General features: G+C 31.9%; 1 protein-coding gene across 1 annotated transcript in view; it reads right to left on the bottom strand.

The window, feature by feature from the left end:
* MUC19 (mucin 19, oligomeric) overlaps positions 1-14,048 on the bottom strand; it is a 45,476-nt gene that overhangs the window by 13,854 nt on the left and 17,574 nt on the right. Inside the window, exons 14-24 of the mRNA XM_051962437.1 lie at positions 10,732-10,826; positions 9,704-9,830; positions 8,702-8,948; positions 7,219-7,271; positions 6,264-6,364; positions 5,890-6,041; positions 5,391-5,529; positions 4,496-4,600; positions 4,202-4,396; positions 366-605; positions 130-286 (exon numbers count right to left, since the gene is read on the bottom strand). Of these exons, the coding sequence (XP_051818397.1) occupies positions 130-286; positions 366-605; positions 4,202-4,396; positions 4,496-4,600; positions 5,391-5,529; positions 5,890-6,041; positions 6,264-6,364; positions 7,219-7,271; positions 8,702-8,948; positions 9,704-9,830; positions 10,732-10,826 (1,611 nt within the window). The remainder of the gene's footprint in view (positions 1-129; positions 287-365; positions 606-4,201; positions 4,397-4,495; positions 4,601-5,390; positions 5,530-5,889; positions 6,042-6,263; positions 6,365-7,218; positions 7,272-8,701; positions 8,949-9,703; positions 9,831-10,731; positions 10,827-14,048) is intronic.

Below are 14,048 nucleotides of genomic sequence, written 5' to 3'. Positions count from 1 at the left end.
TAATTACTCAAACAGGTGACATTTCTAGTTATACAATCTTAAAAAAAAATCTCCCTCCCCCCTCCCCAGCAGAACAGTTCTATGTAAAATGCTGTTATATTGGCTACCGCAGTCTTTCATTTTGCTTACGGCAAAGGTCTGGCTTTCTCCAAGAGACACAAACTCCAACTGCACTACAAGCTTCTGCATACATGGCCACAGCAGTACAGAACCCAAGGTATTTTCCTTCCATATCACATGCACAGGCTTCCTCCAAACATGCTGTATAATAAGCATCAGGATCGACCTAAACAGCACACAGTATATGAGTTTTCTCTGCAACCAGGAAGGACATTTTGTAAATAACAGAATGATGAAGTTGTTACCTTGCTGTGGCAGTCTTTAAACGTACTATCTCTGATGATTCCACATTTTCTTAAAGCCCATGCTTTACAATATGGATTAGAATCACATGGAAAAGCTTGAACCACTGTGTCTGAACACTCTTGACTTGTTTTCCAACTATTTCCAAATTCCAATGCTCCAACAGCTACTGATGCATGCCTTGTAGTGAAATCATCCTTGAGATCTCCATTATTATTTCCACATAGACCACATACTTTCCCCTGCATTAAAAGTACATTAAAAATGGAAGAGCTCTTGCAGATGCAGATATCATAATTGTACTTTACCAGTAAGTTACCATGTAGTCAAGACAGGGGGATTAAGAGTAGCCACCCACCTGAAATTTCCCAGCATCCCTTCCAAACAATTTCAAAATAATACTTTAAATCAAGTTTTGGAATAGCGAAACCAACAAAAGTTTAGAGTGAGACATTTTCCTGGTCTTAGAGAATTTAAAAGGTCAGCAGGAGAAATATATGACACTGAGGTGGAAATCTATCCAAAGCCCAAACACATGTTGTCAGCAACAGAAATTAAATAGCAGCTTTAGCAGCTTTAACAACCATCAGCCCAGAGATGTTAAGGGAGTCAGACAACTAGTCAGAAAGAAATTCCAGGGCATCTTTTGCTGACACTGGTTATAGCTGGTCCTGATTGGCAATTCTATGACCCATATGCTATTCTGGGTCACAGTTCCAAGATGAAGAAGAGTGCTGGTAGTTGTACACAAGGAAGCAGGGGCACTAGCCACATTTCCAAGACCAAGAGGATAGTTAGTACTTGCAAGATGCAAGGATCCCACCCCAGGTAAAGAACAGAGCACAAACCAAGAGAGCAGTGACCATATTTCTCCCAGGATCATACCACTTTGGAAGTACCAAAAACCTGAGGACCCCCAGAACTAGCTCTGAAAAAGAAGCACCAAAAAACTTTGAAGCTTGGGATTTGGTCTCCCCAATCCCACGTGAACAGAGCCCAACTTTAACATAAAGCTCTAAATGAAGAAATAAACTAGAAAAATGAGCAAACATCTGTTTTTTTTTTTGAAAAAGGGAAAGAACAAGGTCTTCAAATTGAGAAAAATAAAACATTTTTTCTTAAGAGATGGTAAGAGAGCACTTAGCAGAAGGAGGCAAAAAAAATTCCTTAAAGAAAAAACCTTTTTTAAAAATAGAACTGGTCAAGTAGAAACTGATGACTCTATAAGACATCAAGAAACAATAAAACAAAGTCAAAAGAATGAAAGAATGAAAGGAAATATGAAATATGAAATTTCTCATTGAAAAAAAAACTAATCTAGAAAACAGATCAAGGAGAGATAATTTTAGAATTATTGGACTTCCTAAAAAAACATGATAAAAAGTTTACACATCATCTTTCAAGAAATTATCAAGGAAAACTGATCAGATGTCTTAGATCCAGCAGGTAAAATAGAAATGGAAAAAGTCCACCAATAATCTCCTGAAAGATATCCCCAAAAGAAAATTTCCAGTATTATAGCCAAATTCCAGAGCTCCCAAGTCAAAGAGAAAATATTACAAGCAGCCAGAAAAAACCAATTCAAAAATCATGGAACCATAATTAGAATAATATAAGATTTAGCAGCTTCTATGTTAAAGGTGAGGACTTGAAATATGACATTCCAGAAAGCAAACATGGCAAGCAAGAATAACCAACCCAGCAAAATTGAGTTTAATCCTACAAAGAGAATATTGGATAGTTAATAAAATAGAGGACTTTTCACTCATTTCTAATGAAAAAATAGAACAAAGTTGAATAGAAAATTTTACATTCAAATAGAAGCATGAAATAATAATCATAAGGAATGCAGTACAGTTAAGCTTTTTACTTCTCTATGGGAAACTAATACATGTAATTAACTCCTAAGAACGTTGTCATTATCAGGGCAGTTAAAAGGAGTTTATATAATGAGAAAGCATAGGTATGCATTGATTATGTTGAAATGACTTCCAAAAAAATTAAAAGGAAAAAAGAAGGATACACTGGGAAATGGGGGGGAAAGAGGTAAAATGGGGAAATTTTTCTCTTAAAAGAGGTACACAAAAGAGAGTTTTTACAATGAAGGAGGAAATGGCAAAGGTGACAGGGAGTGCTTGAACTTCACTCTCATTGAAATTGGTTCAAAGAGGGGAGAAAATATATACAACGAAATGGAAAAAAAGACAGGAATAACAATGATGAACTCAGACAAAGGAAAAGTCAAAATGGACAATTTAAAAAGATAATCAAGGAAATTATTTTATCCTAAAAGATATCATAGACAATGAAAATAATGTTGAGAAGTTTTACAGCAAGTTTCTTTGAAAATCAAAATTCATTTCTCAAATATATGGTGATTGTAGAACTGAGTTATACACACACACACACACACACACACACACACACACACACACACATATAAATGAGAGCCATTCTGCAATTGATAAATGGTGAAGTACATAAACAGGCATTTTTCAGAAAAAAATTCAAAGCTGTCTATAGTCATATGAAAAAGTGCTTTGAATGACTATTAAATAGATAAAAGCAAATTAAATCAACTCTGAAGTACTCTTGCCACATTTGTCAAAAATGACAAATGTAGGAGGGTGTGAATGAAAAATAGGCACATACAATGCTGGTAGAATAGTGAACTGATACAACCATCCTGGAGAACAATTTGGAACTATGTCCAAAAGACTATAAAAATGTGCATAGCCTTTGATGCAGCAATACCACTTCCAAAGAAATCAAAGAAAAAGAAAAATGACCCAAATGTACAAAAATATTTATAGCAGTCATCTTTGTGGTGGTAAAGAATTAGAAATCAATAAGTAATACATCAATTAGAACAAGTTGTGGCACATGTTTGTGATGGAGAGCCATTGTGCTATAAAAAATGACAAAAAGGTTAGTTTCTGAAAAATACAGCAAGACTTATATGAACTGATGCAAAGTAAAGTGAGAGAATCAGAAGTATTATACACAGTAACAGCAATGATGCAATAGTAATCAACTGTGAAAGACTTAATTGCTCTCATCAGTACAATGATCCAAGACAGTTTCAAAGGATTCATGAGGAAAAAATACTACCCCATTCCACAGATAGAACTTTTGAACTCTAAGTGCAAATTGAAACATAATTTTCTCACTTTATTTCTCTTGCTTTTTAAAAAATGCTTTATATAGAAATGTGTTTTGCATCTTTTCACATGCATAATTGATGTCATATTGTTTGCCTTCTTGGTGGGTATTGGAGGGTCTTGGAGAAAGAAAAAGAATTGGAACTCAAAATTTACAAAAGAAAAGAATATCAAAATAAATAATAAATTAGGATATTTTAAACAGAAAGCTGCTGCAATTTAAGGGGGGAAAAGTGCTATGTGTAATTCAGAATAGTCATATGATAACAGAAATCAATATTGAATTTTATCAGTCTTTACAATTCAAGTTTCTAAACAAGTTTACAATTGTGTGCAAGCCACACAAAAGTTAAAAAAATAATATGTAAATGGTTTCCTTCTAACTACAGGAATATTACACAAATACATGTAACTGAAAATCTTACCATTAATTTGGAAAGATTAGACTAAAATCAAGCTATCTCACAATTTCTTTTGCCAGACTCTCTCTGCCCTGATGATACAGATTGCTTTCCCCTAAGATGAAAATAGAAGTAAGGAAGTTTTATTTCCCCTTAATTAACACTAAGATTCAAACATTAGCAGTATTCCTATTCCTATCAGCATTGTTGGAACTATCTTTTAATATCAGAAACTACTGTGCTTCCTCATAAATACCATATTATTGATATACATACACTCCAGCTTGGATCCAATATAGCAGATACTCTTGTATTTTTGTCCCAAATCAGGATTAATCCATTTTCAAATTTCAAAATCAAGTACAGACCAACAGTATGCATAGAGTATACGGTTGTATTGAGTTCACATCCTTTACTTTCTGAATTTTTGACTGCTGTGACTTTGCCATCATGCAAGACAACATTTTGGTCCTATAAATGAGAAAAAAAGGTTTAAGGTTATATTAGTTTCAGTTAGTTATTTTCTAGACTGATCAAAGTAAAAGTAAGTGAATAAGAGTCATACTGTACCTTTAGAGCAACTACTATTTTTCTTGAACATGTAAGTCCATCTTCACAACATGGAACACTTTCTGTTAAAACTCGGAATGTTCCATATTCTTGACCACAATAATCCTAAAATAAACAATTTACAATTTTAACAATTTACAAACTTTTCTATCAAAAACATTTAATCTACAGTGATTAGCTTTAATTGTCAATGTTTCCAATGAAATTTTAACTTTAATAATTATTTTAAATGACTCACTCCACTTTCTCCTCCAAATTAGCTTCTTTTAGGTATACAAACTCCAACTTTATTCTCTAGAAAATAACTTCATTTCCACTTTCCCCCAAAATCCTTATAACATTTTTATAATTCTAATCCTTATAACTTTTCTGATCTCCCAGGTTGAGATTGTGTATGTGTATATATGTGTGTGCGCGCGTGTGCGTGACATATATGGCTCTATAATTTGGGGGACTACTTATTTCTTGTCAGTTTACATAGATAAATGTCTCATCAAAATATGTATAGAATTAGACATTCAATGGGACTAATCCATAAAATTGCTTACAAATAATGTAAAAGTTTAATGTTTGAATACAAAATATAGAGTTGTAAAGGAACCTAGAAATCAACTAGTCTGATCCTTCTTATTTTACAAATGTGGAAAATGAGACACAGAAAGGTAAAGTGGCTTTTGTTTGTTAGTACATGGCAGAGCCAAAATTTTAAACTAGGTCCTCTAATTATAAATCCGGTGCAATTTTCATTATCGTACATATTATAACAATATCAAGGAGCAGATATCTATAGCTATATAAATTGCACACTTTGAAGCAAAAGTAAACTCAAAGTTTAAAAACAGAATATGTCTATTTGATAAAGATTAAGAGATTTTAATAAGATATTTATAATTACCTCAACAAAAGAATACTGACAGAGACCATCGTAGCTGTAGCTTTTTCCATCAAAGGTTCTAACATGTCCATCCCCATAAATATGGCAGGATGTTTGACACTTGTTTTGTGTACAGTTCCAAGATCCTTTTATACAAGTACTAAAAAAGATACAAATATGGCATTTATAATAATGTAATATTTGTATTATATATTTATAATAATTATAAGAAAATTAATATATTAATTTATAGGGGAAAGAACAAAGAAATTGGTATATTTATTTATAAAGTTGTAGGAATATCATTGCATGTCCTCTTTGCTTCTTTCTCTCTTGTGAATACATTTTAAAAATGAAAATTGCCAATAATTTAGTCTTAGTCCTAAATGACTAAGATTAAAAAATATTTATCTTTTCCCTTTCTTAAATAAGCCACATATTTTTTAAACCACAAAATACAAAAACTTTCTCCCCACCCCACCCCCCAATCCCTCCAGAAAAGTGATAGTTTGATATGCACCATTCATTGCATCCAACTGTTGTAGTACTTCCTTGGTCATATTCCCATCCACCAAAAAAACATGGGCAGTCATCAGGAAAAATGCAGTTTCCTTTTGAGTCCCGAACCATTCCTATAGGACAGAAACATCCACGTCTGCAGGGAATGTCCTCCTATATAAAGGAATATAAATAATCATTCCCAAAGAAGTTATTATCAAATCACACTTATTTAATATAGATTAGGAGATATATAAAATATATAATAGTGTATTTGGCTTCATTGGTTAGACTATTTTTCCTTCCAAATAAAGTAATTTAATAAAGAATTTTCCAAATGTTTGAGTTTCTGAATTATTATAATATTTTAGCATTTAGCACTTGCCATTTACTTACATTAAAATTAGGTATATTCCGAGAGCTACATGTTCTGTCCTGTCTTCGCTGTGCATTTGGTTCACTGCAGTTCACATATTCAGCTCCTCCAGTACAATTTTCTAGAATAAAAAAGAAATAATGTTGATTAGAAAGGATTTCATTCAGGTTTTTTTAGTAAAATGTGGGCATCCTAAGTTTATAGAAAACCATTCTTCCAGTTCCTCAGGCTCATAACCTAGCAGTCATCTTGGACTCCACTATTTCTCAGTCCCCATATCCTATCTGTTTTGAAATCCTGTTGATTTCACTTATATAATAGTTCTCTAATTTGCCCCCCTTTTCTCTTGTAATACTACTACCTGCCTGGTAATGGGTAGTCATCACCTCATACCTAGACTATTCCAATAACCTGCTGCTGGCTCTGCCTGTCTCAAGTTTCTCTCTATTACAATCCATCCAGCCACTAAAATGGTTTTCCTAAAGCCCTTACTCAATAACTCCAGTGGATCTCTACTACCTTTGGGACCAAATACAAATTACTCTGTTTGCATTCAAAGTTCCTCATAACACACATAGTACCTCCTACTTTTCCAGTTTTCTTACACTTTGTTCCCTGACATATCTTTCATCCAGTGATACTGAATGTTATACAAATAGGACACTCCATTTCTTGGCTCCTGGCATTTTTCCTGATTGTCCTCCCTTCTCCACCCCAACTACTGACCTCCCTGTCTTCCTTTAAATCACAACTGAAATTCTACTTTCTACAGATAATCTTCCTCAATCCTTAATTATTTCCTATTTATCTGGCATATAGCTGTGTTTGTGTATACTTGTTGGCAGGTTATTTCCCTCATTAGATTGTAAACTTCTTGAGGGCAGAGGCTATATTTTGCCTTTATTTGTAACCTAGTGCTTACCCCAGTGCCTGGTCCACAGTAGATACTTAATAAATGTTGATTAATTGACTTACTTGAGATATTCTCAATTGGGTCCTGGCAATGAAGAGTCCCATCTTTGCAGATACTGGTAATGAATAAAGAAATACAATAAAAACCTACACATCATATAATACTTCGTGGTCCCTTAATAAACAGCTATTGTTTGACCAAACTAATGAAATAATAATGGTGATAATGATGATCAGTGATGATGATGATGATAATCCCTAAAAAGTCTAACTAATTATTCATGTCAAAAATAAAGATATGGGGGCAGGAGAGCCTGCAAATTAAAGGCATGGCAGATATAGTGTGCTCTTCACGTTCTCAAATATTATAAAGGCCTGTCAGGAATTAATGAACATTTTGACCACAGCACTTACAGAATTAACATCAGGTTGTTATGATGCATTTAGTCAAAATCAAAGTCAATAAAAGTCAAAGAAATAAATGACAAAAAATTGAAGGCTTGGACTACTCAAAACCTTAAAGATAATTTGAGAAAACTTGATAAAAAATTTAGTAGCATAAATAGCCCTGTATGATCTGATATTACTGAAGGAATGTGAAAAGTAATTGAGTAGAAATCAACCAAATACTTTGTTATTTAGTGGAATAGGGCTAATATTATGTTTTTTTAAATAGTAAAGAAAAAGTTCTTCCAAAATTAAGAAATTAGCTTTTTAAAAATTATTATTATCTTTCTATCCGTTAAGAATTACTATGGCCAAATCTTGCTAGAAGTGATAATGATATTATATAAATAAGACACTCCATTTCTTGGCTCCTGACATTTTCCCTAACCATCCCCCATGCCTGAAATTCTCTCCTTTCTCCACCCCAACTACTGACCTCCCTGTCTTCCTTTAAATTGCAACTAAAATCCTACCTTCTACAGGTATGTTCATATTGTGTAAGGGAAAAATCTCGTGATGAAATAGTTTGCCCCCTATCACATCACACTTAGTTCTGTGTTAAAAGCACAGTTAAAACATTTCATTTTAAATATATCGGTATACTAGACAGAAATGGTGGTATTTAAAATAACTTTATTATTTTTTCAAAGGAATCTTTAAAGCCTTTGGAATCCAATGGTCAATGATGTTTAGAGTTGGAAGGAACATTAGGGATCACTTAATTGATTTTTTTTCATTTTATAAATGAATTAAGTCCTAGAGGAACTAAATGGACTTCCCAAGTCACCCAAGTGGCAACGAAAGATTCAATTCTAGTCCTTTTACTCCAGAGCTGAAATTCTTTTTAGTACATTATACTGTCTTATCTTAAATAAGCTAAATGTTGACAAGAATAAGCCCAAATAAGAAGTTGAGATTTCTAATATGCTAATTTTAGGCCAATGCTAATTTTAGGCATATTAAATAAACTTTTAGATATAAATAAAATCCTTCTCTAAGCAAAAAACTAATCTTTTTCTGATAGTTTTGTCCAAGTAAGAGCAATAGGGTATAATTCTTAGATTCCACTATTAAAACCATCATATTGTGTTTTACATACCATACATTGCCATCAATGGAAGCAATTCTGCCTGGTTTCACAATTTCATCATTTATGTAACAGTCACAGTGAGTTTTCAGGACACAAGATCCTTCACTATTAAGATACATTCCATCAGGGCAGCCACATCCATCAACTGGAACATCTTGTACATCACAACTCTTATCTCTCTCTGATAATGATTGGCAAGAACTATTGCAAGCTTTTACATTGTATTTGAAGACCAGGCCATTTTGACAAATTTGTTCTATTCACAAAAACAATAAAAAAGTAGCAGTTTTATAGAAATAAATAATAGTTGTTTATCTTAGGACATCATTAGTCTTCTTTATAATTAAGAACTTTTATGCAGAAGATATGCTCTTGAAAATTTGTGTGAAATTCACATTTTGTCAGTCATAGTTTAAAAATAAATAGTTCATTTTTTTCATGAAGCAGAGAATATTTTTGTAAAATGAGTAATCAGCCCTTTATTGAATCATTTCATAAATTGTTTCTATATTTGATTTTCTCAAAATGAGGTATGTCCAAGGATATGCTGATAAATGTTTAACAACCAGTTCTCAAAAAAAGAGGTGTATGGAAAACACTTTTAAATTTAATCTGCATGATTAACAGTTTCTCTATTACTTTCTTAAAACAAAATAAAAAAAAATCAACCCCTGACTTGTTCTCTAAGGCAGATATGCTCATTTTGAAAATTTAATAATTATCTCTTATAAACTAGTATGAGCTAACTCCAGTACAACTCTGATTAGGTATAGATTTGCCCTTATTATAATCTAAAGGTAAAATACTAACTCAGCATCACATTCATTGAATCACCAAATATTTATTCAATTATGACTATCATTTGGAAATATTAACTTCAGATAAAAATAAAACTGAAAGATGTTCTCAAGGAACATCCAAAAGTACTAAGAATACATTTGTAAAGATATATAGGGAAAAATAGATATAATCATGATGAAATGGGAACAGTGAAAATTAAAGTTTGCTCACCACATTGGCCCTTTCTCCATCCACTTATGTATACTCCATTCTCAGCACATGCTTTTACATAGTTTCCCATTGCTGTACATAAGCAATCTTGGACATTTTCACAAGAACAAGTGAATGTTTTACATTTCTTTAAAGCAAGAAAAAGATAAATACCATTGTATAATAGAAGTAACAAAGTAATAATGACTTAACGTCCATAAATCTGAATTCTAATTTCAGTTCTACATTTAATTTTATTTTAAGAACTAATAATTTAATCTTTTTGAATCTCAATTTCCCTATTCTGTAAAATGCAAGGTTTGGAACAGACAATCTCAAAAGTCTTTTTCTTGCTCTAAGGTCCTTTTTTCCAAAAAAAAATTCTCTGATTTAATATATTTAAATAGCTATGCTCTTGCATAGATTGGCTTTCTTTCTGACTTCTTCTTTGCCTCTAACTCATAAAATTGCTATGTTTTTTCAAATCCTAGTTCCAGTCTATTTCATATAGATATCCAGATTCTACTCTAATTAACAGTTTACTTCTTCAGGAAATTACTTTGTATTTATTATACACATGAACACAAATTTATCATCTGTGTGCATGTTTTTTCTTGCAATAAAATACGAGCTCTTTTAGGGCAGAAAGGATTTATTTCATTCTTGTTTTGTTTCCCTAGCATAGTACCTGATAAAAATAGGGGCATAATTAATTTTTATTGAAAAAATATTTATTGGTTTTATTGAAAAATGTTGATCCTTTTATTCATTTACAAATTATTATATACAAATTATGTATATCTAAATATTTCCTCATGTGGAGATTTTCTTCTTAGCCTATTATTTGGTTAGCAATGAGAAAGTGCAATCCTTATAATGAATATTTATACAAATTAAAATGAAATATCTAGATAAATCAAAGCTTTATTCTTTCTTCAATTTTTATCTTTTAAAAATATTCCACACTAGTTACTTTAGAGTAAGCCTGTTTACTATAAATTAAAATTTCTCACAAATAGTGAGATGTTAAAGGTTTAAACTACACCCACCTCTTGGTAGGATCTAGGGTCCACAATAGAATGACATGAAGCAAAAGGCCCACTTGGATCAGTAAGAATCAAACAATTCTTGTCAGCAAACTTTTCTGAGGAAAATAAAGAATGAGTATATAGGACTTTCTCAGATAAATGCATTTTATGGAAATTGATAATCAATACCAATAATAGTTCATTGCTGAAAGCATTATGGTAAAAATATTTTACTATAACTAATAGACCTTTATTTGGTTCCTTAAGATTTATAGAGTATATCAGCAATCTCATTTGATCCTCACAATATGTGAGATAAATACTATAGTTATTATTATAGATTTTATAGATAAGAATCTGATATTAAAAGAAGTTAAATTTATTTTCTAGGATGATAAAGCTAAGGAATATCAGAGGCCAGATTTAAACCCAAGTGTTTAAATCCTAACTAAAGGAAAATAATTATAAAACTTATATTCAGTACCTTACAATCAAACTATCAATTCATCTGGGGCAAAATATCAAGGGAACTAATGATAAAAAAAGGAAAGAAGGAAAGTGGACTGATAGTACCAGGTATGAAACTATACTAAATGGCTGTAGTCATCAAAATAATTTGACAATGAATAAGATATAGAGGGATTTATCAATGAAAGAATTAAGGTACATAATATGCAGACACAAATGAGCATATTTTTTGTTTGTTGCTTTTTAATAAACCTCAGGGTCTCTGATATTAGGGTAAGAGCTCACTATTCAACAAAAGTTGTTGTGAAAACTGGAAAGTAGTGTAGCAGAAACTAGTGACAGAACAACTCATACTTTTTACCGAGACAGGTTCAAGGTGGATACATGATTTTTGCATATGATATCACAAACAAATTAAAGATACATGGAGGAAATTGTCTGTCAGATCTACAAAGAAGAAAAGAGTTCATGACCAAAGAAGAGGGAGAAAGGAGGAGAGAGATAGAGACAGAATCAGAGAGAGACACACAGAGATAGAGAGGCAGAGATAGAGGCAGAGATAGACAAAGACACAGACATACACACAGAGTTTTGATTAAATAAAATGAAAAAGTTTTGCACAAACACAACCAATGTAACTAAAATTAGAAGAGAAGCAGGAAATTGAGGGGAAATATTTGCATAAAGTTTCTATGATAAAAGTTTTGTTTTTAAGAAATACAGGGAACTGAGCTAAATTTACATGAATAAAAGTCATTCTTCAATTGACAAATGATCAAAGGATGTGAATAAACAGTTTATAGAGGAAGAGTGTTATCAGTCCCAAGTAGAAAATTCTCTAAATCATGAATTATTGGAGAAATAAAAATTAAAACAACTCTGAGATGTCACCTAACATCCATCAGATTGATTAATTGACAAGATGACAAATGCTAGAGTGGCTGTTGGAAAACAGGTACATTGTTGGTTGAGTTGTGAACTAATTCAGACACTCTATCTCAGAATTTATTAAACTGTGCATGATTCAGTGATAATACTACGATGTCTATATTCCAAAAAGGACAAAGAAAAAGGAAAAGCACTCATATGTGCAAAAATATTTATAACAGTTCTTTTTGTGATGGCAAAGAATCAGAAACTGAGAAGCTGCCAATCATTTGGTGAATGGCTGAACAAGTTATGATATACGAAGGTGATGGAATACTCTTGTACTATAAGAAATGATGAAAAGAATGGTTTCAGAAAAAACACAGGAAGAGTTATATGGAGCGATGTAAAGTGAAGTGAGCAGAACCAAGAGAACAATTTATAGACTAACAACAATATTATAGAAATAATAAACTTTTAAAGACTTAGAACTCTGAACACAGCAACCAACCATAACTCAAAGGACTCATAACAAAACTTGCTATCTACTTCCAGAGAGAAAGCTGATGGACATGAAGGAAAGATAGAACCCATTTTCTTTTCTTTTCAGAGTTCACTTTTGTAAGTATTTTGCATAACTATACATATTTGTATATAGAGCCAGGTGGCACATCAGATGCAGAGTCAAGCCTGAAGTCAGGAATACTCATTTTCTTGAGTTAAAGTTAGCCTCAGACTGTGTGATTTGAGTAAATCAGTTATCCCTGTTTGCCCCAGTTTCCTCATCTGTAAAATGAACTGGAGAAGGAAATGGGAAACCTCAGAGTGCCACAAAGAATGGAATATGATTGAAAATTTGAACACGACAACAACAACATATTTATAATAGGTTTTGTTTTTCTTGGTTTCTCAATGAATGGAAATATTAAAGGGATATGTAAAGAGTTTGGAACTGAAAATAAAATAAAATTGAATTTTGAAAGAAGGAAATAATTAATACACAAAATATTAGTTGTAATTCAATTGAGATGATAAAACAAACAGACATTGAAACCTAACATTCCTAAAAAAGGCTTTTCCTGTTCCACATAAATAATGCTGCTGCCAGAATATAACAAATAAAGGTCACTGTCAAAGAAATATCTGTGAAACTCTATAGTCATTTGTTATGACTTTATAAACCCTTGCTCAATTTTCTATCAAATGGCTATCTTTCTTTTTTCCTTTAATTACATTCTAAGTTTACCATCACAGTTAATACTCATTTTTTTGCAGTGATTTTTTTCAGGATTTCAATCATATTTAAAGGAATAAGAGAACTTTAGAGAGCTTCTAGTACAAATCAATAATTTCACAGTTGTAGGAACTGAGGTCTAGAAAGTAGAAGTGATTCATTGATTCATCTCAAGTTACCCAATTAGTGCTAGAGCCACAATTAAAACTCAGATTCTGACACAAGATCCAGCACCAAGCTGCCTTATTCCAACATTTCCAAAGAAATGAAAAAGTATTTGTTATTGTCTTTTTTGCTTCAAAAATTATCAATCTTTAAAAAGGAAAACAAAGATAAAGTAGATTGAACTGAGAAAAGGTAATTTTTGAAGAAAAGCATTTTTTAATCCCAAAATATAGTTTACATGATGATGATGGTGAAATCTACTTTATATTTTTCATTCAAAGATGTTGTAAGCTTGTGTAAGGATCATGATCTTCATTTTACAGGTGAAATAACTGAGACCTCAGGGATATTAAATAGCCTGCTTAAAGCCACACAGTCAATAAAAGGGAAGATCTAGAGTTTGAATGCAAAGATAATAAATTCAAGAGGTCCTAACACTGGAGATAGCATATTTTATGTTAATATTTATTTTAGTTATATTCAAATTCTATATTTAAAGTTTAGTATCCTTAAAATTCAGGACAAAGATGGTTGAATGGAAATAAACTATACACAGTTAAGAGTTCTGGATTCTAGTCCTAGTTCTGATAGTCATTTGAATGTT

This window comes from Antechinus flavipes, chromosome 5 (genome assembly GCF_016432865.1).
Source record: "Antechinus flavipes isolate AdamAnt ecotype Samford, QLD, Australia chromosome 5, AdamAnt_v2, whole genome shotgun sequence".
Lineage (NCBI taxonomy): Eukaryota > Metazoa > Chordata > Mammalia > Dasyuromorphia > Dasyuridae > Antechinus > Antechinus flavipes.
This window is presented reverse-complemented; position numbering and strand designations above follow the sequence as displayed.